Source organism: Polychytrium aggregatum (assembly GCF_025602895.1).
Source record: "Polychytrium aggregatum strain JEL109 chromosome Unknown BJ171scaffold_11, whole genome shotgun sequence".
Taxonomy (NCBI): domain Eukaryota; kingdom Fungi; phylum Chytridiomycota; class Chytridiomycetes; order Polychytriales; genus Polychytrium; species Polychytrium aggregatum.
In genome coordinates this window covers 40,931-61,747 of record NW_026516213.1, presented here as the reverse complement: position 1 = coordinate 61,747, position 20,817 = coordinate 40,931, and the positions used below count along the sequence as shown (strand labels likewise).

The following is a 20,817-nucleotide window of genomic DNA, read 5'->3' as shown; positions in this document are numbered from 1 at the left end:
GACGACGATCGCCCAGCAGCCGCAATCTGGAATCGGTGGATGGGTGAGCTGCGGCGGCAAATCAAATCAGTACCGCTGATACATATACGATGGGGGAGCCGAGTCCTTTGCCGAGTCGGCCGCCTGGATCAGACAGGGCTGCAGCGGTGTATGAGCAGCGCCTGAGCAGGCTTTTGGCCAGATGAGAGTGCAGTCCAAAGAACCGGTGGGAGCGAAGCGCAGATGAGCTGGTTCGGACAGACTTTGCAGATCGGGCAGAGAGCGGCCGTTATCTGACGGAACTATGAAGTTCGAGGCACCGACCCAATGCGAGGAACAAAAGGCGACCGGCTGAAGGCTGTCCGAGCAAGAGATCTGGCGGGGAGGGACAGCCAGGGAGTGTCCAGGACGGGGCTGGTCGATTTCGGGTGGTGGGCAGCCTTGGGCCGGCCGAGGAGATGCGAGGCAGAGGGCCGCCAAAGCCGAAGGGAGACGACTTTGCACCATGGTGCTGGAAACGAAAAATCGCCTCGCGCCAGCCGGTCAGCCAGAGACTCCCCAACCCATGCGACACACACCACCTGCGCCCAAGCCGACCGGCTCTGGTTCTCTGTATCTGGTGTATTGCGCTGCCGATTGGTGGATGCATAGCAGCATTGCCCATCAGATTTAAAACAAAAAACAGAGGGGTTGATGGACGGAATCGTGGTTGCGAGTCTCACAACCGATGACGGAGCAAGAATATGTGCTTGCCGATGCACCGTGCTCCAGACACAATCACTCATAGATCTCGCCGTCATCGTCCTCGTCATCGTCGTCGTCGCTCGCGCGCTTTCGCTTTGAGTGGGGTGTGCTGTCGTGGTCCCTGGTGACCGCCCGGATCTTGAACTTTGGTAGATCCGACGCCCTGTTGGCGGAGGGCTCCTGCGAGCTTCGTCGGTGCTTGGACGACTTTTTGCTGCTTCGGCTGGGAGCGACTCCCTCGCTCTCGTCACCGTCGTCGTCGATGCTGGGGGCAGTGGCGGTGTCTTGGCTGGGAACGTCCGGAACATCGAGGATGCCAGCGGATACCTGCGCGGCATAGGTGGAGTCAAAGACCGCTTCCATCTCTGAGGCGTCGGTATACACCTGGCTGCCCTCTTGGTTGTACGTTCTGGCATTGTTGAACATGAGCTTGAAGTCATCAACAAAGTCGTGCGGAAGCTTGTAGTAAGTAGAGTGGATGCGCGCTTTGATGATGTCCATGGCAATCGGCTGAGAGATGATCTTGTAATAGTCGGGATAGTGGGATCGCGAGGGCAGCTCCAGGAAAAGCGCCGAGCGCTGCACCGTGCCGTAGCTGCGCGGAGGAGAGAGAAGAGACATCGTCCGAATCAGGATACGAGTCAGAGTCAGGATACGAGTCAGAGTCAGAATACGAGTCAGAGGTTCGGAAGCTTGACGTGTGCCAAAGGATTCGCAGGGCTTGATGCTTCCACGCCGAGCATTGGCGACGTGAAAGTGGCAAGATACCGCCTCAAACAACGCACTGCCTCCGACGACGACACTTACCCATCCAGCTCATATTCACAGCCTTCGACGGCCTCATAGCACCTCATAAATAGCGCCGTCATGGCCTTGCGCTTGTTGGCCGGGATTGGATCGACTTCGTCATAGTCGATGCCCGTGATATCCTTCTTTCGCTTCTTGCGCTTGGGTGTGCTCTCTTCGACCTCGTCAAAGAGCGCTGAGCGGCTCTTTGAATGGCTGCTGCCTCCCTTTCGGCGGCCTGCACTGCGGGGCGAGTCCGTTGGCGTCTCGTCAAGCTCCTCGTCAACAACAACAGACTTGCGGCCCTTGTGGCGCGACCGCTTGGGTGTTTTGGTTTCGGCGACCGAGGAGTCGTCCGCGGCATCTGCGGCATCGGCAGCGTCGGCGGGATCCGCGGTATCGTCTCCGTCGTCGTCCTCTCGGCGCTTCTTTTCTTCTCGCCGTCGGCGGGCATCCTCCTTCTTCTGGATCAGCTCCTCGACGTCCTCGCCGGCATCGATGGCGTTGAGCCACTGCTCCTCGTTCAAACCGTCGTCGTAGCGAACTTCCTTGCGAGCACGGGCGCCCCGTCCAACCATCTCGGCTTCCTTTTCAGTCAGGTCGGTGGGGTCCATCAGGTAGACTGCGGGCAGCTCCTCGTCCGGCATCAATCGGGGTGGAGGTGGGCCGCTTCTTCCGGCCTCTGCCCAGTCGCGCCGGGCATTGATCTCACGTTCCTCATCCATCTTCTTGAAGAGCTCTACCTCGTCTGGCGAGCGAGCAATGATTTCGTTGAGCTCGTCGTCGCCAATGTCGGCCTCGTCGGTCTCGTCCTTGTCGTCCTCGTCTTCGTCGCCGCCAAAGAGAGACCGAAGCAGCTCTTCGCGCTCATTTTCGGAGGTTTTGTTGTCAAACTTGCCGGCCTGGATAACCTTGCCGTCGAGATCAAGCTTGTATTGGGCACGAGCCAGAATGTTTTCCTCGATGGACTTGGAGGTAATGAGTCGGAGAATGCGGACCTCCTTGGTCTGGCCAATTCGGTGGGCACGATCCTGGGCTTGGAGATCCTGATGAGGGTTCCTGGGGATCAACGCGATGCGGAGCAGAAACGAAAGGAGGGAAGGTGCCATGTGAGCGGGAGAGTGGCGGGAAAGAGGCGACAGGAGTGCACCAACGGCCTGATACCTACCAGTCCGAGTCAAAGATAACGACCGTGTCGGCAGTCTGCAAGTTCAGACCCAGACCACCGGCGCGGGTGCTGAGCAGGAAAATAAAGTACTCGCTGTCCGGGGCATTGAACTTTTTGAGCAGATCGCTGCGGTCGTCGGCTTTAATGCTGCCGTCGAGGCGCATATACTTCCAGCCACGGAAGTTGAGGAAATCCTCCATGATGTTCATGATGGCGGTCATCTGGAAAAAGATCAGGACGCGATGGCCGGTGCGCTTGTACTTGGGCAGGATGCGATCCAGCAGCTCAAATTTGCCAGAGACTCGCCAGATGTTGTTGTCGGTGTACTGCGATGGATTCATGAGCTCTTCGACTTCCGGAAAGACATACGGGTGGTTGCAGATCTTGCGGAACTGCATCACGATGTTGTTGAGAGCGCGGGTTCCGCCGCTCACTTTGGAGGAGCTGTGGACGATTGGCGACGATGAGTCACTGTGAAGGGGACAGCGCCGGATTTCCCATGCCACCAGAAATCAGCCTGACGTGAGCACGGTCAGGTCCCAAAACTTACGGTTCCGTATAGAGCGTTTTACGCGAGCGGACCTGCTCATACAGCCGCGACTGAAGCGCACTCAGCTTGCATTTGATGACATTCTCGACCTTATCCGGCAGCTCGGACTCGACGTCCTTCTTGAGTCGTCTGAGCAGGAAGGGGCGCAACACCTTGTGCAGGCGGCGGATGATGAGAAGCTGTTCTTCTTCGTTGAGCTCGATCTTGTCCTGTCCAGAGCCGGCCGCGGTCGAGAACGGCGAGTTGAACCACTCGTCAAAGGTCTTGACCGAGTTAAAGATCTTTGGGAGGACAAAGTTGAGAAGGGCCCAGAGCTCGGGAAGGTTGTTCTGGAGCGGAGAAGAGGCACGGTTTAGCATTCACTGCGCGGCTGCTGCTCAGACAGCACGACAACGACAACTGCACTGCATCGCGTTCCCGTCTGACCGAGGGAAATAACCATCTGATCCAATTCCGAACGCTGGACTCCAAACCGATCAGCCATTCCAACAATCCAGAGCCGCACGACACGCCGCCATCGGGCAAGTCCACGGCGACAGGGTCATACCTGTAGCGGCGTTCCCGTCAAGATCAAGCGATATCGTGAAACATAGTATTGCATCAAAGTGACAGAGAGTCGGCTGCTGGTGTTTTTCATGCGGTGGCCCTCATCGATGATCATGTGCACCCACTTAATCTTGGAGAGAATGATGCGGTCGCGGATGATGTACTCGTAGGTCGTCAGGAGCACGTTGAAGTTGCCAGCGCGCACTTCCATTGCCAGACGCTTCCGCTCCTGAGGACCGCCTTTGAAGCAGATCTTGCCGACACTCGGCGCCCACTTTTCAAACTCGAGGTTCCAGTTGGTGATGGTTGAGAGCGGGACGATGACGAGGAAGGGCCCGTTCTGCTTCTTCTTCTCGATGAGATAGGTGATGAGCGAGATGGTCTGGATGGTTTTGCCGAGACCCATCTCGTCGGCGAGGATGCCATTGAGACGGTTGTTGTACAGCGAAATCATCCACTGCAGACCCTTGAGCTGGTACTCCTTCAGCTTGCCACCGACAAGGATGGTGGGTTGGGCCGTGACGATCTCGTCGATTCTGTGGGCGGTCTTGTAGTAATCCATCTTGGACGAGTCGTCGAGCTCGCCATCGTCCATGTCCGGGACGGATTCGTTGGTGATGGCCTCCTGCTGGCTCCGGACGGCTTGGGTCAGGCTGTCGAGATATCCGTTGGTCTGGGTGAGCAGGTACGAAATGCGCTCGTTCTTCTCGCGATCGAGCAGCTCGAGATATTTCTCTTCGTTGTCTTCCTTGAGGGCCTTGAGACGCTCCTGCGAAACCCGTTGGATCCGCTTCTGCTCCTCCTTCTCGATGTTGACGTGCAGCTTGCCGACGAGGACACCGAGGCGGCCGAGCTTTTTCTGCTGCTGCTGATGGAATTCGAGCATCTCGCGGCCATGGCCCATCATCACATAGAGGGCGCGGCTTTGGTCCTCGCGCTCCTTCTTTTCGCGCTCGAGTCGCTGCTGACGCTCCTGCTTCTCGGTTTGTCGGGCCTCGCGCAGAGTCTGCTTCTTCATGCGACGATATGCCGAGCGATCGACCGAGGTCGTCAGGGTGGTGCCTCGCACCATACCTTGGACGAGCTTTTCTCGAACCTCGCGCTGTTTATCGAGGAGCTTGAGCGCCTTGAGTTCAATAAGGGCTTTCAGCTTGAGGCTGGTGTGAGGGTCCACCGACTCGAGCGAAGCGATTGCTTCGTTGGATAGATTCGATGGCAGCGACTCGAGCTCGCGAATGCGGTTCTGCACCCGCCCCCGGATTCGAGCCTCGCGCTCATGCTGGAGCTCGAGATAGTCGATGCCGATTGGGACCACTGGAGGGACAAGGGCTCGTTGCTTGATGGACAGAGGCAGGGTCGACGGGAGCGAGGAGCCGGCTACTGCTGTTTCGGACAGCGCAAGCCCGGGAGCCAGGGGGCCCTGGAGGGCAGTTGTGGGCTGGTGATAGGCAGTTTCGACAATCCTGCGGGTGATTGCTGCATTGGGAGCTGCTTCAGCCGAGGGGTCGGAGGAGTCGGGATACATGACGGCATTTTTGAGGTGCTCTGGAGGGACTTGGTTTGCAGCCAGGTGCCGGAATGCATTGATCTGATTCTTGAGCTGATCGGCTTGATCTGGGCGACCACAGTCAAGCACCGGCGGAGAAACGATGGCCAATGTCAGATGCGCACAAGCGTAGGGATCCAGGCAGCAGGTTCAGCTGGATCTGCGGTCTGGAATTAGCCACACAGCTGGTGCAGATGCTGTGCAGATGCTGTGCTCCCCAACTCGGAGCAAGCCGGGACGAACCTGGCGCAGGGACGCTGGCGGATGGGTGTGTCTGAGGCAGCCGCTGCTGCGTGTATTGGGCCTTGACGGTCTTGGATGCCTTCTGGTAGTAGCGAAGGATGTTGAGGAGATTGGCGAACTCGGGGTTGGCCTGTTCGGTGGCACCCTGATCCTTCATCTTTTGCGCAGCCTGATCCAGACCAAGATGGGCACGAAAGCGTCAGTGAGGAGAGTCGGGCGGTGCTGTATCCATGTGGGTGTGCGATAGCGGGCGCCCTGGCGAGTCAAGAGCAAGCAAGCAAGCAAGCAGGATGATTCCCGGGATCTGGTTGGAAATACTGACAACGATGATGGACCGGATGTACTCCTGCGAAACGCCCAGAGGAGCGAGCGGATCGGCCGGGACAGTCTGCTGCGGATGTGATTGCATGGCGGGCGCTTCGAGCTGGACAGTCGCTGGGAATACAGTCGATGCTCGGGAAGCGAGCGATCGGTTGGGACAAGGGCGCTGGCGGGCGATGGGGGTCGACTGCACGGCCAACGAAGGCAGGCAGCAGGGGACGGCGGCGACGGCGGACCGAGAAACAGGTACGACGGGACGCGGATACGCAGATCGGGATCTAGAGCGGGGATGCAGGAGGCGCCGAGCTCGGCCGGGAGGCTCTGCGTGCAGTTGATCAGCAGGATGATCGGCGACACGGCTGGTGGGTGGTCGGCAAAGGACCGGGGAGGAGAGAAAAGCGGCGGCGGCGACGAGCTCGGCAGCGAGACGCCGCTGCGACCGAGGAGCACCGCGGACCACACAGCAGCCGCCTCGCTGGCTTCTCGGTCGCAGCGGCGTCTCGGCTCGATCCAGGTCCGAGCGCCGCCCGCTGATTGGTGCGCAGTACACCAGCCGCCCTGGCTTTGGTCCGTTCTGAGAATCGGGCACTGGGAACTCGACAGCACCCTGGATCGGCCACATCCAGAGCCCGATGGCGATCGTTGTCAAGAGTGAGCGCTGGCTGGGGTTCCTGCGGTGGCTCAAGAGCCGCCGCGTGCCCAAGGCAAAGCTGGTCCTTGCCGACTTTGCAGGTGCGTCTGGCCAGCGACAGAATACAACGACGGTGAAGGCTCGAGGGCATCCGCGGCAGCATATGCTCGCGAACCAAATGTCACTGGCGAGCAATGGGTGCCCGCAGTGTCTCGAGCTGCAACTAACCGGCTGTATATTCGACACGGACCCGGCGGGTTCCTGCGAACGGCAGATTCCGGACGGGGGCTGATGGCCACCCGGGACATTGAGGCTGGCGAAGCCATCGTCGATATCCCCGAGTCGGTCCTGATCACCCGGAGTGTATTTCTGGATTCTTTGGCCAGAGAGGGAATCAGGTATAGACTGCACAGACTCGAATGCGCTGCTGGTCGAGTCTCTCGTACTTTGTGACAGCGCACAAGCGACACGGATGATTGAGAGTATCCCGATCTAATCCTATGGCTTGCCCTCGAACTGCACTCCAATTGGCAGAGCGGATCAGGAATGGCCCCTCTCTGAGCACCAGGCTCTCACCCTCTTCTTGGTCTCTCAGCGCCTGTTTCCAGAGGCAAAGTGGGCACCCTATGTCGCAATGCTTCCAACCGAGTTTGACTCTGTAGCCTCTCAGCTGCCCGAGGAGCTGGCTCGACTCTTGCCGAGCGACTTGCAAGGTGCGGTCGGAAAGATCGAGTGTCTCGCATGGGATGGGACTGGTTGGCTGAGCGGATCGATAATAGCCACACCTGCTCGTCGCCTGGATGGAGACGATACGGCCACGCTGATGCCACCACGATCGAACCAAAAGACAAGATCAAGGAACAGAGGCACAAGCTCAAGCAAGACTGGACTGCGGGTTGGGACTTTCTGAAGGTGATCGTCTCACACGGCGAGACCGCCCATGCCTTGCAGCTGTCGCTCTGTGCAAACCATTCCCATTCGAATCGCTCTAACGCCCCTGATTCGCCGCAAAGAACATAGATCGAGCCTCGGAATATGCCTCGATGGATGAGCGGCTTTTTGAATGGGCATGGCTGGCAGGTTAGTGCCGAGACGGCCGGGCGTCGCTGGTTCGAGGGACCTCGCTCGATGCGATTTCAACGTCGAAGCACGCAAACGAGGCCGATGCTGAAGCTGCTGCTTGGGACCAAAAGTCAGTACCAGATGCATCACGCTCGAGAGCACCAAGAACAAAACCATGGACTGCACAATCGCTCTGGCTCCGATGCTGGATTTCTTGAATCACTCGCTCGAGGCTCAGGTATCGATGCGTTGCGGATTTGGTCATCTCTGATGGGTTGGGTCGAGTGCCTTGACAAGATCAAGCGATGGAGATACATACTGGAGGTGACAGCTTTCGCCGGTGCTGATACCTGCCTGGTGTCGTGTGCAGGTCGAGACGGGCTTTGATCCGACAACGAGATCGTTCAAGATCACCACCCGCCGACCCTACCGGCGAGGCACCGAGGTCTTCATTTCTTACGGTCCGCACGACAACAGGTATCGTGGACTCGAGCTATCAGGGGTGCGGCGACGGATTCCCGAAGCATCCGCGTCCCAATAGCATTCATCTTCAGAAATGCCGAGTTTGTCCAGGGCCTCGACTGACGATTCGATTCTCGGACATTGCCCCTTAGCTTCCTCCTGGCCGAATATGGATTTATATTGAAGAACAATCCGTACAACCACATCTGTGTCGATCGAGAATTCGACAACATTGCGCTCCCAGGCGAGAGACCAGACTTTCGCAGCAATGTACTTCGGATCCTCGAGCAAGAGGGACTGAAAGGGTACGTGGTCTCGATGGCTGGGCTCTGGGTGTGGATGGATGGCTGCTGGTGTTGGAGTTGCGACTCGATCGGGGCTGATCGACAATGTCATGGATCTGGAATACCTGCAGGGACTACACCCTGCACGCCTCCGAGGCGTCGTACCGTCTGATGATGGCCCTCCGGCTGCGTGTGTCGACGACGGCTCGAGACTTTAAGGATGTGCTTCGGCGATGGTACCAGGTGCAGCGCGGGGAGCGTTCGACGGTCTCGCCAGAGAACGAGGCCGCTGCCCATGAGACGCTGCTCCAAATCATCGACCGACTGGAGGACCACTATCGGCTGAACGTCGATGAATGCCGAGCGATAGCTGCTGCGCGTCTGGAAAGAGCGGCGTTTGATTATGGCTCATGGTGCGTTGAGGAATTGCTCGGCGAGCATCTCGAGATGCTGCTGGCGTTGCGGAATACAATCTCGGCTCGGGGCTGAATCTCCATGAAAGCACGCGCCAGTCATGCCCCATGGCAGCGAACGGTGTCCGATTTGTGGCTGGCCCCGCAACCTTCCGAGACGGAGAGGCTCGAGGCTGCCCACAGACATGCCCCGAACCCACCGATGCGGGTGGGAGAGCAGAATGGTTTAGGCGCCACCGCAGACAGTGTGTCGAAGGCAATTGGGGCATCCAGCAGGTTCAGCCGGCGGAGACCCCGACTGCAGCATGGCGGGCGATTGGTGCGAAATTGCATTTGGGGGCAGCCACGGGCTCAGACGCCATGTCCAGCGACATGACGTGCTCGTTTGCGTGGATCCGAAACAACTCTCCAGCGCGGGACAGAGACACTGGGCAGAGCGGGAGGAGATTGAGACGACAGCACGGAAGTGGCAAAAAGTGCATGGTCCGGGAATCGAACCCGGGTCTGCCGCGTGGCAGGCGGCAATTCTACCACTGGACCAACCATGCGATGGGCGAAATATCCCGTTTACACTATACGTCCTCTCTAGTCTGTCGCCACAGCGACTTTCCAGGCAAACTCGATCATCCTCAACCGATAGACAAGATCCCGGGGCAGACGAGCTGTCTGAGCGCCAAAATCCCTCCTTCGCCTGAGCAGCGGGACAGCCACCGGACGACTGGTGCATCCCACAGCCGCTCGGCCGGAGCTCGCGGATCGAGCGCAAGGCGGGCTGGATCCCAGCCAGCGCCACTGCCGTCCCGCCTCGGTTGCAGATCCATCCATGCCAGGTGGTTGGCGGCTGCGTCCTTGCCAGAGACCTGCGTCGGCTCAGTTGCAAGTTATTTTTTTTCCTTGTCGTCCGCACAGATCCACCCATATCGACCCGTATCGCCGGTCGGTTCCCCCCCCCCTGGTTGGTCGACCCAATCGCACCCCGGCAAACACCACGTCGTTCCGGCTCGGTCCGCATCCCCCTCACCCTTCCAGAGACCCTTCGCCTCGTCTGGTTATAAAACGCACCCCCGCGCCTGCTCGAGGTTTCTGTCCTTGCTCCCGCCGAGCATTCATCCTCAGCAAGTCCTCGCCGAACCATGCCCACCAGCGAGCGCTTGGAGTTCTTTTATCAAGTCGTCAGCAGCATCATTCTGTCGAAACAGAATGCTGCGACCGGCCTGGTATGTGAGCTCCCTGACCAGTTCCACGGCCCCCTCGGCCGCCGATTCCGCCTGCATGTCCCTGCTTCGGCTCTTCAGCATAGTCCTGCACCATCGACCGACATCATAGCCTCGCAGAATGGTCCCAGATTGGTTGGCTGCTCTGCTTCCATGATACAATGAGAGCTCATATACGATGCCGTCGGCTGATTCCCCGATCTCTGCCGCTGGCGCATCATTCCCACACCAGATCCCGGCCTCTGTGGCCATAACCACCCATGGCGATTATCGCGATGCCTGGGTCAGAGATAACGTCTACTCGATCTACGCCGTGTGGGGTCTCGCGCTGGCTTATCGCCGCATCGATGACGACCAGGGCCGTGCATGTACGTGCTGGATCATTTTCGTTTTCACTCTGGAGCCGAATGGCCCTGTCTCGCAGCTGCAGGGCACCGGTTTGACGACGTTGGCTTTAGTCACAATGACGGCCTCGGCACCACAGATTTTGTGGGCCACGCTATTCTGCTTGGGCCGCGAGCTGCAATGAGCACAGCGACTCATCGTGGATGGGCGCCGTCGTCTGCACCCGACATTGGCCGATTGTGATCTCTGGCCGCGGCTTTGTTGCGGATGCAGCCTTGGATCGCAGAACTCCCGCTAACGATCATCCTCCGTCCGCTGCTGTCTGCACCCTGTTCGGCACAGACCAACTTGAGCACGCCACCATCAAGTGCATGCGTGGTCTCCTGTATGCCATGATCCGCCAGGCACACAAGGTCGAGCTCTTCAAGAATACTCAGTCGGTCAATGACGCTCTCCATGCCAAGTACGTTGACTCGGCAGCAGGAGTGTGCCGTCAAATCGTAGGCTGGTTGCAGTCGATGCTGGTGCTGCGCGATGGAACTAACCGGTATCTGCACTGCTCGTCCTGGTGGAATCTGTTTTGTTGCAGATACAACACCGCCACAGGCGACACCGTCGTCGGCGACCACGAATGGGGCCATTTGCAGATCGACGCCACCAGCATTTTCCTTCTCTCCCTCGCCCAGATGACGGCGAGCGGTCTGCAGATCATATTTACCATGGATGAGGTTCATTTTGTGCAGAACCTGGCCTTCTATATCGAGCGTGAGTATTATCCTAGCTTGTATGTCTACCGGAGGCATAGCGGACTGTAACATGCGTGATCTAACAATTGATGGTGCCCTGACTGCGTTGGTTCTTGTACTTTCTCAGGAGCATACAGGTGATCCATTCTGCATCGATTATCGGACCAGCAGCGTGTGTCTATCGACAGATCATCCATCTGTGCCGGTCGTTTCGAGCCAAGTGGCTGCATCTAACAACTGCTTATGGGCTCTATCTGCAGAACCCCAGACTATGGAATCTGGGAACGCGGCAACAAAATCAACCACGGCACACCCGAGCTCAACTCCTCCAGTATCGGAATGGCTGTCGCTGCTCTCCAGGCCATCAATAATCTCAACCTGTTTGGCTCGCGCGGTGGGCCTGCTTCGGTACGGTAGAGCCTGATGTTTCTTGCTGCTGGTGGCGCTGACGGCTGACAGCTTGCTGTTTTACTGGAATTGTCCCTACCGTCTTGTTCCTCTTGCTGTCTATCATCGCAATGAGACACAGTCTGGACTGTGTGCTGATAAACAGCCGGATCCTCGCTTACATCCGCTTTACAACGGACAACATTGATTGATACTTTGGACGCTGCGCCGTTTGACTCCCGCTTGCGCTCTCCAGGTTATCCACTCGCTCCCGGATGAGTTCACGCGTAACTACACGACGCTCTGTTCGGCGCTGCCGCGAGAATCCAACTCGAAGGAGATCGATGCTGCAATCCTCTCGGTTATCTCTTTCCCTGCCTTTGCCGTCGCCGACCAAAAGCTGGTCGACCACACTCGCAGCGAAATCGTCAAGAAGCTCCAGGGCCGCTATGGTTTGAAGCGCTTCTTGAGAGATGGCCACCAGACCGTTCTTGAAGACAAGACTCGGTATGTGCCGGCAGAGAAACACGACAGTGCGCCCTCTCTGCTCTGAATGACTGTCCTTGACATGGAGCTCAACGCAGGCAGGAGAGGCCTTCCGGACTGGGTGAAGCAATTCGGCACTGCACGGTCGATGTGCTATGCTCGGTGATACCTGTACCTGCGATAGAAGCCCCCATTAGCGATGCGCTATTCTGAGTCTCTAAACAATCGTGTCTTTCCTTTGGCTCTGACAGACTCCATTACGATCCCCATGAGCTCAAGATATTTGAAAACATCGAATGCGAATGGCCGCTGTTCTTCACCTATCTGATTCTGGATGCCCAGTTCCGCGAGGACCAAGCCGCCGTCGAGGAGTACCGCCGTTTGCTCCAGCCCCTTCTGGTCGACAGCTCGACTTTGGAGACCTTTTCTCCCGGCGAAACGCCAGGGTCACCATACCAGCGCCGCCCGCGCATGCTCCTCGTCCCGGAACTCTACATTGTTCCGAAGGAGGCCGTGGATGCCGAAAAGAACGAGCCCGGCTCTCAAGAACGCGTACCCAACGAGAACCTGCCTCTCGTCTGGGCACAGAGCCTCTATATCCTGGGAGAGCTGATTCATGAGAATTTGCTTTCACCCGCTGAGCTGGATCCGCTGGGCCGCCGATTCCTCCCGAGCCGATCCAAGAACAAGTCTGATGTCGTCGTGCAGGTGGTGCTGATTGCCGAGACGCTCGAGCTTCAGGCGACGCTTTCAACTTATGGTCTGGAGACCCAAACGGTTGAATCGTGCGCTCCCATCGTCATCTCGCCTCCGTCAGCCCTTCGAGATGCATTCACTGCTCTGGGCGAGAACTCCAAGCTGGTGAGTGACTGTGATCGAGTGGGTTGGCATGGTGCTCGTTCCAACGCATGACTTTGGTCGAGGTTTCAGTTGCTGATCAGAAAGTGGCAGAAGCCACCGTGTTGAGATGCTGAAGCTGTGGTTTGATACCCAAAGTGCCTGGGGCTTATCATCATGGAGAGCCTTGCAGCCGGTCCTAGCACTGACTGCGATTTGCGCTTCTATAGCAACTCAGCGGACGCCCAAAGCGACCCATGGGCTCCCTCAGCACCTCCAAGCTCTATCGCTGCCAAGGGCGCATATACGCCTTCCTCCCCCATTTCATGGATCGAGAAGAATTCTACCTCGTCAGCGACTACAACTACCTGATCAGCGTCTTTGAACAGGAGCTCAAGTTTGTCCAGAACAACTGGTGGGGGGCAGGGCGCCCGACCATGGTGGTGATGCTCACGCACGAGATGCTTGGCAATTTGGGCCCGACGCCTTCCGAGATCAGCGGCATCCGTTCTGGAGCCCCGCCGGGCAATCATGGCCACTGGCGCGTCGGAGGCCGTCACGATAAGCGCAATCTCTTGAACTTTATGATGTCGCTGCGCTCTGGCTCGTGTGCTGGCGTCCGGACCCGCCTGGGCCCGCTCTCAGAGATGATCAACACGGCTCGGATTGAGTCGTTGGACTTTCTCAAGGGCGACAACAGCACCTACGACAGCAAATGGCACCACATCCTCTGCGGCAAGCCCCATCCCCAGAGCGACATCCGCCGACTCCCTCTCTCGGAACAGGCAACTCACCAGAGCAGCGTCGAGAACTGGCACACAAAGTCTCCGGGAAGAAGAAGCGTGCGCCGACACAGCGGCGAGTTTCACCCGTCCAGCTTCCCGACAAAGTCGCCGCTCACCTCACCCTTCTACCGAGAGGAGCCCCTGCATATGTTGTACGACGAGTCCGGTGCGCCCGAGTCGTTCAAGCTCCGCGACCCAGTCTACAATTCTCCCACCAAGCTTGAGATGGGGCTGGCCTGTGCCGCCCCGCCGGCATCGTCCCTGGTCGAGACTCCGAGCACGGGCGATGGTGAACCAGCTGTCGCCAATCCTATTGCGCAGACGGACTCTGGTCAAGCTACTGCGCCGCAGGATGCCGCCGTTGATGGCATCTCCAGCGACTTGCTGACCCTGACCCTGGGCGATCCTTCGCAGTTTGACAACTCGGTCAAGCTGCTTCGAAACTCGGCCAACCTCTACGACCAGATTGATTTGCTGCACTACCTGCATTCATGCAAAGGGAGCGACCATGTTCTTGAGGACCTGGGCACCGTGCGCTCGCTCATCGAGGAGGTCTACCAAAAGGCCATGCACATGAAGCAGTGGAGCATTGTCCGCCAAGCGGCCGGCTTGCTGAATAAGACAGTCAACTCGCTGACAGTCAATGTGGCCGATTTGCTCATTCGCCAGCGGCCCGTGACCGTTGGCTTCGGCCCGAATGAGCACCCGATTGCCAATCCGCAAAGCCCGATCATCCTCTCTGAAGTGATCTACAAGAACTGGTAAGCAATGGTGGCATTCGGCTCGACCCAACATCTGATGAATCCAGCACTGGCGATGCAAGTCAGCACCCGAATGCGGGCGCGCGCAACGCATTCCAATGCCATCGTCCATGCCAAATCTTTCAGCATGCTAACACTGATGTCCACGGATTCGCATTGGCAGCGCGAGCGATGTCCGCGAGGCGCCTCTTGTCCAGGAGGTCCTGACGTACCTGGGCTCGTTCATTCGAAGCCAGCCGTCGCTGTTTGAAGGAATCATGCGCATTCGCGTGCACTACGTCATCATCGCCCTTCGCGAGGAAATCTCGCGCATGAAGGGATGTGACGAAGAGATGGCCGTGGAGCATCTCATGCAGGTGAGCATACATACACACGATGGATCATACGACTTGGGACGCTGTGGTGTCGGCCGTGAGGAATGCATCGCCGACTGCCCTGCGACCTTGCTCACTCGCAATATGCATTGAACCACAGCTGAGCCCCTTCGAGATGAAGTCGCTGCTGGGACAGGTGCTCAGCGCCTGCGAGCAAACTGGCAGCATTGTCCGCGAGGGTCCAACTTCGGCGGTTTCCAAGAGCATCCAAGTTCAGGCGTCGCGAGTCAGTGTCCCCAGCAATCTGAAGCTGTCATCCAGTGGCGTGCCCCTCCCAAGCCTCTTGACGATCACTGCCGAGAGTGCTGGATTCTCGGCGGGCCATTCTTCGCGCATCCGCATCACCTTGGACGGCCAGGAACAGAGCATCCCTGGACTTTTGGGCCGGGGCTTGAACGTCATTGTGCTGGATCCGCTCGACGGCACGATTCTCGAAACCGCCAACTTTGACACCCACATCTCGCCATCCGAGTCGGATGAGTTTGCGGAGATGGTTGAGTTTATGGAGCCTGGGCTGATCGTCGTTGTGTTGGCAAACGACGACTGCCAAGGCAACCTGACCGAGGCTGCCATTGTTGCTTGCGAAGCCCTCGGGGCAACCCAGATCCGGACCGTCAGCTACCGGGACTCGTACTGCCTCATTGGAGAGAAGGGCCCCGAGAGGGGTGCTGCGGTCGAAAGCCACCAAGAGGCCGACAACCGTGCCGTCGCAGTGCTCAACAAGGTGTATGATCTCGTGGCCCGCCGCAAGAAGGTCATGAACTCGATCGGATCGCAGAACTTTACAACGTCTTATCTCAGCTCCATGATGATGCCCAGCAACGGCAAGTGGCTGCGGCGCAGAAAGAACGACGGGGCCCTCAACCGCGTGCCCCCTGGCTTCTATCCCAAAGTGTGGGGGCTGCTGAGCAAGTGTCAGGGCATCTTGATCGGCAAGGAGTTCCTCCCACGCGACCCCACCGTCAGCGAGAAGACGCCCGAGGAATTCAACTTTGGTGGGTTTGCCTGTTTGTGGGCGGCTACAACAAGCACAGCTATGCTCGCATAGCTGGAATGGGCCGGGACACTGGCGGCTCTGAACCAACAAGCTCACCCATCTGCTCTGCCGATTCACTGTGGCTACTCCGTTAACTCTGTCTATTCCACCGATTCGTTTGGTCTGCTCACAGGCCTCCAAGTCGAGTCCCTGCTCGACCACATCCCGGACCCTGCCGAACGACAAATTGCGGTCGAGTGCGTCACCGTCATCCACCGCATCGGCGACCGCAATCCCGAGATCCAGATCAAGCCCGATGCCCTTGACCTCATGAAGGTAGTTCGGGCAGCGATCCAAAACTACTGGCAAGATTGGGCCAAGAAGAGCCCCAATCTCGAGGCCATGTCGGCGTTCACCGATGCCGTCGACGATATTCAAGAGTGCAACGACCTCCACTGCCCACGCCCCAGCGCCATCGCTCAGAGCAGCGAGGCCAAGGGCAATGGCGCCCCCGGACAGCCCCCACGCCGCTCCTCGCCTCCGCTGGAGAAGATGAAGGAGGGCGCCAAAATGCAGATCTCGCCCGATCTCACCTTTGAGCGCAACGAGCGCCTGGCCCGCCGCCTCTTCTTTGACCTCCCGCAAGACGGCAAGGACGGCACCATGGCCTATCTGGCAACGAGCTGCGTGCGCTTGCTCTTTGATGTCAAGTGGTCGTCGGAGCACTGAGCGCAAGCTGTGGAGATTTGGTGCGGCGCCTTGTTCGTGGCGATTCGGCCTGGACCACGATACGACAGCGATGGCCGCAAAGCGGTGAAAGCAGTCCGGCCTTGAATTAGCTGCAGCACTTGGCTTGGCTTTAGTCGCTGTCGATGTGGTGGGGTGTTTCTTCCTTTTCTCTTCCTGACTAGCTTGCGCAGTACCAGTTTGATATCTGTGCTGTTGAGTGAACAAGCAATGGCTCAACACGATCACTGCTTGAGCATGTGCAAGTGCCATCCATATCGGCGACGGCGAGCGGGCTAAGCTGATAGGTGCCGCAGTTTCCGGCCAGAGCGATGGAGGATCGAGGCTGGAGCACGGCCCAGAATCACCCGGTGTCTGCAAATATTACTCGGCTTCATCCACACTGCCTACGGATTCGGGATTGCCGCGATGCGACGCTGCAGACGGATATATATCGTGCACGACACTTTGCTCAGCCGAGCACTATATTGTAGATACTGGAACGGAAAATTACAGCGGCTGTTTGGACTGGGAATGCGACAAGGGCGGTGGCCAGAGGGTGTCATCTCGCAGACGATTTCAGCCACAGGCAATGAAACGACTTGAGAAAGGGGAGCATCAACGAGATCGGGCCAGAGCGATGCAGCGGCGTCGCCTCTAGATCAGGTTGCTGCGGCTGTCGGCGCGGCTGACCAGGCGCGGATCCTCGGGCTGGTTTCGGCCAGAGCTTGGGGACCGGGCATGCGTTGGCGGGGCGGGCTGCCGTCGAGAGGCATCGTCGCGCCGGGAGCTCATTTCGTACTGCTCGTGAGCGCCGGGGCTGCGGGGATTCGCCGAGGTCGGGGGGCGAGGGCCAGAGGGTCGACGGGACTGCGACGATGGCTGGCGCTGCTGCTGGACGCCGAATCCAGAGCTGGCGTCGGTATTGCCGGAGGGCTGACGCAAGTGTTGCGATGGAGCGTGGCTTGGGTTGGATGCGATGCCGTTAGAAGGCTGTCGTTGGTGCTGGACGGGTCGCGGGCCACCAGGGCCACTAACGGAGGAAGACTGCTGGAGACCACGAGGAGAGGCGGCGCTGTTCGAGGGACGACGCTGCTGCTGAGGAGACAGAGGCTGGCCGTTGGAGCCGTGGCGCCCATGGCCGGGGATCTGGGGCAGGTTGACCAGGCGGGCCTTGGCGATCTTGCCCTCGCGAGTGTTCTCGAATCCCTTGCCGCCCTTCTTCTTGCGGATGTAGTCGTACAGATCCTTGTATCTGGGCTCGTAATATTGCGAGGCTTGCTGTTGATGCTGGGGGAATAGGGTCAGGGTCCACAGGGGCTTGGTGAGGGCGGGGTTGAAGACGCGGTCCGAAAGGACAATGTCGCCCTCTTCGTTGGCAGTCTGCTGTCGGTGGTAGTCCTGGAGAACCATGTTGTCCTCGGAGACGAAGGCAGCACGTGGGGCAACGTATTTCCAGATGGCAAACCAAAAGAGTGCAGTGAAGATGGGCAGGATGCCGAGCATGATGTTCTGGGCCCGAGTGATGGCCACGCCGTCGGTCAGGGTCGAGGCGTTGGTCACGAAACTAAAGCAGATGAAGGTCACGAGCTGCCAGAAACCAAAGCATATGCTGAGAAGATTGAAGACCTTGGGCCACCACGTGCCACCGGTTTCGTTCTGGGTCTCGTAGACGTAGGTGAGCTGGTAGCGCATGACAAGATAGGCCAGGAAAAAGAGCACCCAGGCAAAGATGGTGGCCAGCGGGGCGACGATGCAATAGGCCGATCCCAGCAGGAAGACCAGGAGCAAGTTGCTGTAGACAAAGGTGCAGCTGAAAGTCGGCAGCTTGTTGAACTCTTCTTCCGATCGAGGGGTGTTGCGGAGGGTCAAGCGCTTGATGTAGCCCATAATCAGGCGCGCGGCCTGAATGATTTCGGTGGCGTATCCTGGGAAGCCGGCGGCGATCAGGACAATGTAGTAAGTGGAGCTCTGGTTGGACAGGGACAGTGAGACCGAGGCCGAGGCCGATGGTGAACAGTCGGTGAGTTTGGTGTGCATGCGCGAGACACGCTGGCAGCCCACTTCTTGCCGTATCTTGTGTCGACAGCGAGCGAGGCACGGCTGTTGCCGGCTGGAGATGGCTTACCGTGATGAATCCCATAGACGCTGCCTTGAGGGCAGTCTCCCAAGTATAGGCCGAGAGCGCGTCATCGCTGCCGCCGACAAAGCTGGTCACCGCCGTGACGAGCGAGCTCAGGGCCACCAGAAACACGACCTGGTAGACCTGGAAGGCAAAGAACTTGTGGAGGACCGACTTTTGCTTGCCCGTGTTGCTGCTGACGCCCTGGAAGTACGCCAGGAAGCCGAGGCCATAGTGCAGCGCAATGTTGAGACCAACGAGGACGGCGGGCGCCACAAAGGCCTTGAAGAAGACGTTGACCCACTCGTGGCTGGCGACATAGTCGCTGAGGGCGGGGAAGCGGCGGCTGAGGCTCTCGAGTGAGGTTGTGGTGCTCACAAATCCGACAATCACAGTCCAGAGCAAGATAAGGGCTGCGATGAGGAAGGACAAGAGCCGGTTCAGCCAGGGCATCACCAAGAGAGCCAGCGATGAGGGACAAGCGATGAGGGACAAGCGATGAGGGACAAGCGATGAGGGACAAGCGATGAGGGACTAGCGAGGACCAAAGCCTCGAGAGCGCGCGTGGTGGCTGCCAAGGATGCGTCCTCGTCTCGACAAGAAATTGCCAGATCTTACCGATCGTGATGCCGATCGCAGTGAGCTGACGGCTGCGACGGGCGACCCCGTTGAGACCAATATTCTCCCAGATGATGTCGTCAAAGTGAGGGCTCACTTTCAGGGACGGGGGATTGACCAGGCCGGTTCTGACGGTGATGGCGGCCGGGACGCGGTACCGGCGGGCGCACGAATGAGCGCCGACGGCGGTGTCAAAGAGGATAAAGCCGGACGCATCTTCCTTGAAGGCCGTATCGCCGAGACTGCGGATCTCGTAGATTTCCTCCTCCAACTCCTGCAGGCGCTTCTGGCAATACTCGATGGTCTTGACGCGGTGGCCGCCGAGGATGCCGATGTTGAAGAGCCCGCCCTCGAAGTGGTAGGGATCCTTTGGCGGCTTGTTGGCTTCGGCCAGTTTCAGATTGCGACAGACAGCGACTTCAAGCAGACTCATCAGACGCTGGTGTTCCAGGACGAGATCGGGCAGGATTTCCACCTTTCGCCCGACAATGGCCTGCCTGGGTGCTTGCTGGAGACCGAGGCGGCTGACGAATCCGATGAGAGCGTCGTCGGCTATCAGGGCTTCGGGCACGTTCGTGAGAAGCAGGGTTCGTTGGTTGTCGGCCTTGCGGAATTGGTCGGATTGGAACCACTCACGGCGGAACTCGACGTACGTGGTCCAGGTAGTGTAAATCAGGTCTGAGAATATGGGCGCGGGGTCAGAGCGAGCGCATTTGGCCAGGTTAAGAGATGCGAGGTGGAAGTGGGAGGGAGCGGATGAGAGGCACTCGAGTACATGGCCGGCCCGACCAACATATGGACGTGCACCTGCCTGTCGGCCTGCCGGCCTGCCCTGCCAATCGACGCAGCGATACTTACAAAAGCCAACAATGGTGTAAATGTAGGCGAGAGCGACATAGAGCCAGAACCAGTTGCGGGCATCTGGGTTCAGGTTCTGGAGCGAGAGCGTGACCAGCTGGGGGTTGGGGATCTTGTCGAGTGGGTTGGACGAGTTGGATGCGGCCGATGTGGTGATGTTCCCGGAGATGGTATCGTCAACGCTGAAGCCCGGAAGGCCAGTGATGCGAGGGGCATAGTAGTTGAAGATCATGAGCGGAACCGAGACGATGGCTGACATGGCAAAGAAGCGACCGCACAGGCGCAGGAAGGCCAGGAACATGACCGAATCAAGGCCGATTTTGTGGACAAGCCGGCGTTCATCGGTGCGAAGCGCAAGGGATATCCACGAGGTTGGGTTGCGGCTGTGGATGGGGTCGGGCCGTCGCTGCGGGTCCTTCAACAGCTCCAGACGAGGTTCGTAAACTCGCTTCTGAGTTGGGCGGAGCACGCTGAAGGCGGCCAGGATGCCGGCGGCAACGGCAACCTGAACGCCAAAGGAGACGGCAACACTCTTGAGGTCGGCGTCAGGCATCCGGGGAGATTGGGGTGGGGAGAAAGGAGGCCAATGAGCACCAGAGGAGTCCTTGGGACGAGGCGGAGGACGGCGGCTGGGGTGGTTGAAGATCGACAGCCAAAGGTTGGCGATTGAAGGGGGGAAAGGGCCGTGGGAAGCCAAGTGGGAAACGAAGTGGGAAACAGCACAGCCCGAGAGCCAGACCGAGAGCGCATCCACCCGAGAGCGCGCGAGAAGGGCCTCTCGGCGGGCGAGAGCGATGCCGAGACCGCGCTGCCCAGAAGGTTGCACGCGCGACTGGTGCAACCTGTG

General features: G+C 58.7%; 4 protein-coding genes and 1 non-coding gene across 5 annotated transcripts; 2 read left to right on the top strand and 3 right to left on the bottom strand.

Annotated features, from left to right (window-relative positions):
* Positions 1-580: 580 nt before the first annotated feature.
* Positions 581-6,236, bottom strand: BJ171DRAFT_440350 (SNF2 family N-terminal domain-containing protein). The gene is made up of 7 exons (XM_053108052.1): positions 5,885-6,236; positions 5,563-5,731; positions 3,775-5,387; positions 3,228-3,556; positions 2,678-3,121; positions 1,531-2,568; positions 581-1,318 (listed from the first exon to the last, which is right to left on the bottom strand). Exons 1-7 carry the CDS (start codon positions 5,969-5,971, stop codon positions 757-759), a joined length of 4,242 nt encoding a protein of 1,413 aa, XP_052968355.1. The 5' UTR covers positions 5,972-6,236; the 3' UTR covers positions 581-756.
* A 227-nt stretch (positions 6,237-6,463) lies between these two features.
* Positions 6,464-8,823, top strand: BJ171DRAFT_497154 (uncharacterized protein). Its single transcript, XM_053110255.1, has 9 exons — positions 6,464-6,615; positions 6,789-6,912; positions 7,049-7,227; positions 7,362-7,426; positions 7,528-7,594; positions 7,708-7,814; positions 7,947-8,053; positions 8,191-8,343; positions 8,454-8,823. Exons 1-9 carry the CDS (start codon positions 6,516-6,518, stop codon positions 8,809-8,811), a joined length of 1,260 nt encoding a protein of 419 aa, XP_052968354.1. The 5' UTR covers positions 6,464-6,515; the 3' UTR covers positions 8,812-8,823.
* A 389-nt stretch (positions 8,824-9,212) lies between these two features.
* BJ171DRAFT_t87 lies at positions 9,213-9,283 on the bottom strand. The gene has a single exon. It is a non-coding gene; the product is annotated as a tRNA-Gly (tRNA).
* A 549-nt stretch (positions 9,284-9,832) lies between these two features.
* Positions 9,833-16,825, top strand: BJ171DRAFT_497151 (glycosyl hydrolases family 15-domain-containing protein). The gene is made up of 12 exons (XM_053110254.1): positions 9,833-9,952; positions 10,182-10,317; positions 10,637-10,757; positions 10,884-11,059; positions 11,168-11,177; positions 11,301-11,448; positions 11,684-11,934; positions 12,165-12,774; positions 12,981-14,296; positions 14,460-14,652; positions 14,771-15,665; positions 15,840-16,825. The coding sequence occupies exons 1-12, from the start codon at positions 9,869-9,871 to the stop codon at positions 16,373-16,375; spliced, it is 4,476 nt and encodes a 1,491-aa protein (XP_052968353.1). The 5' UTR covers positions 9,833-9,868; the 3' UTR covers positions 16,376-16,825.
* BJ171DRAFT_440343 (uncharacterized protein) lies at positions 16,826-20,680 on the bottom strand. The gene is made up of 4 exons (XM_053108051.1): positions 19,971-20,680; positions 19,113-19,790; positions 18,501-18,907; positions 16,826-18,343 (listed from the first exon to the last, which is right to left on the bottom strand). The coding sequence occupies exons 1-4, from the start codon at positions 20,521-20,523 to the stop codon at positions 17,030-17,032; spliced, it is 2,952 nt and encodes a 983-aa protein (XP_052968352.1). The 5' UTR covers positions 20,524-20,680; the 3' UTR covers positions 16,826-17,029.
* Between the last annotated feature and the right edge of the window lie 137 nt (positions 20,681-20,817).

What these genes read in the sequence shown, in the direction of transcription:
- BJ171DRAFT_440350 (XM_053108052.1), bottom strand. Translation starts at nt 5,971, where the DNA reads ATGCAATCACATCCGCAGCAGACTGTCCCGGCCGATCCGCTCGCTCCT. An exon ending in ACATCCGGTCCATCATCGTT is followed by an intron (nt 5,732 to 5,884) that starts GTCAGTATTTCC and finishes GGTCTGGATCAG; the next exon opens with GCTGCGCAAAAGATGAAGGA. An exon ending in CGCCAGCGTCCCTGCGCCAG is followed by an intron (nt 5,388 to 5,562) that starts GTTCGTCCCGGC and finishes GTGGTCGCCCAG; the next exon opens with ATCAAGCCGATCAGCTCAAG.
- BJ171DRAFT_497154 (XM_053110255.1), top strand. Translation starts at nt 6,516, where the DNA reads ATGGCGATCGTTGTCAAGAGTGAGCGCTGGCTGGGGTTCCTGCGGTGG. An exon ending in CTTGCCGAGCGACTTGCAAG is followed by an intron (nt 7,228 to 7,361) that starts GTGCGGTCGGAA and finishes TCGAACCAAAAG; the next exon opens with ACAAGATCAAGGAACAGAGG. An exon ending in GAGCAAGAGGGACTGAAAGG is followed by an intron (nt 8,344 to 8,453) that starts GTACGTGGTCTC and finishes GAATACCTGCAG; the next exon opens with GGACTACACCCTGCACGCCT.
- BJ171DRAFT_497151 (XM_053110254.1), top strand. Translation starts at nt 9,869, where the DNA reads ATGCCCACCAGCGAGCGCTTGGAGTTCTTTTATCAAGTCGTCAGCAGC. An exon ending in TGACGACCAGGGCCGTGCAT is followed by an intron (nt 10,318 to 10,636) that starts GTACGTGCTGGA and finishes TGTTCGGCACAG; the next exon opens with ACCAACTTGAGCACGCCACC. An exon ending in GAAGTGATCTACAAGAACTG is followed by an intron (nt 14,297 to 14,459) that starts GTAAGCAATGGT and finishes TCGCATTGGCAG; the next exon opens with CGCGAGCGATGTCCGCGAGG.
- BJ171DRAFT_440343 (XM_053108051.1), bottom strand. Translation starts at nt 20,523, where the DNA reads ATGCCTGACGCCGACCTCAAGAGTGTTGCCGTCTCCTTTGGCGTTCAG. An exon ending in TTACACCATTGTTGGCTTTT is followed by an intron (nt 19,791 to 19,970) that starts GTAAGTATCGCT and finishes CCATATTCTCAG; the next exon opens with ACCTGATTTACACTACCTGG. An exon ending in CGTCTATGGGATTCATCACG is followed by an intron (nt 18,344 to 18,500) that starts GTAAGCCATCTC and finishes CTGTCCAACCAG; the next exon opens with AGCTCCACTTACTACATTGT.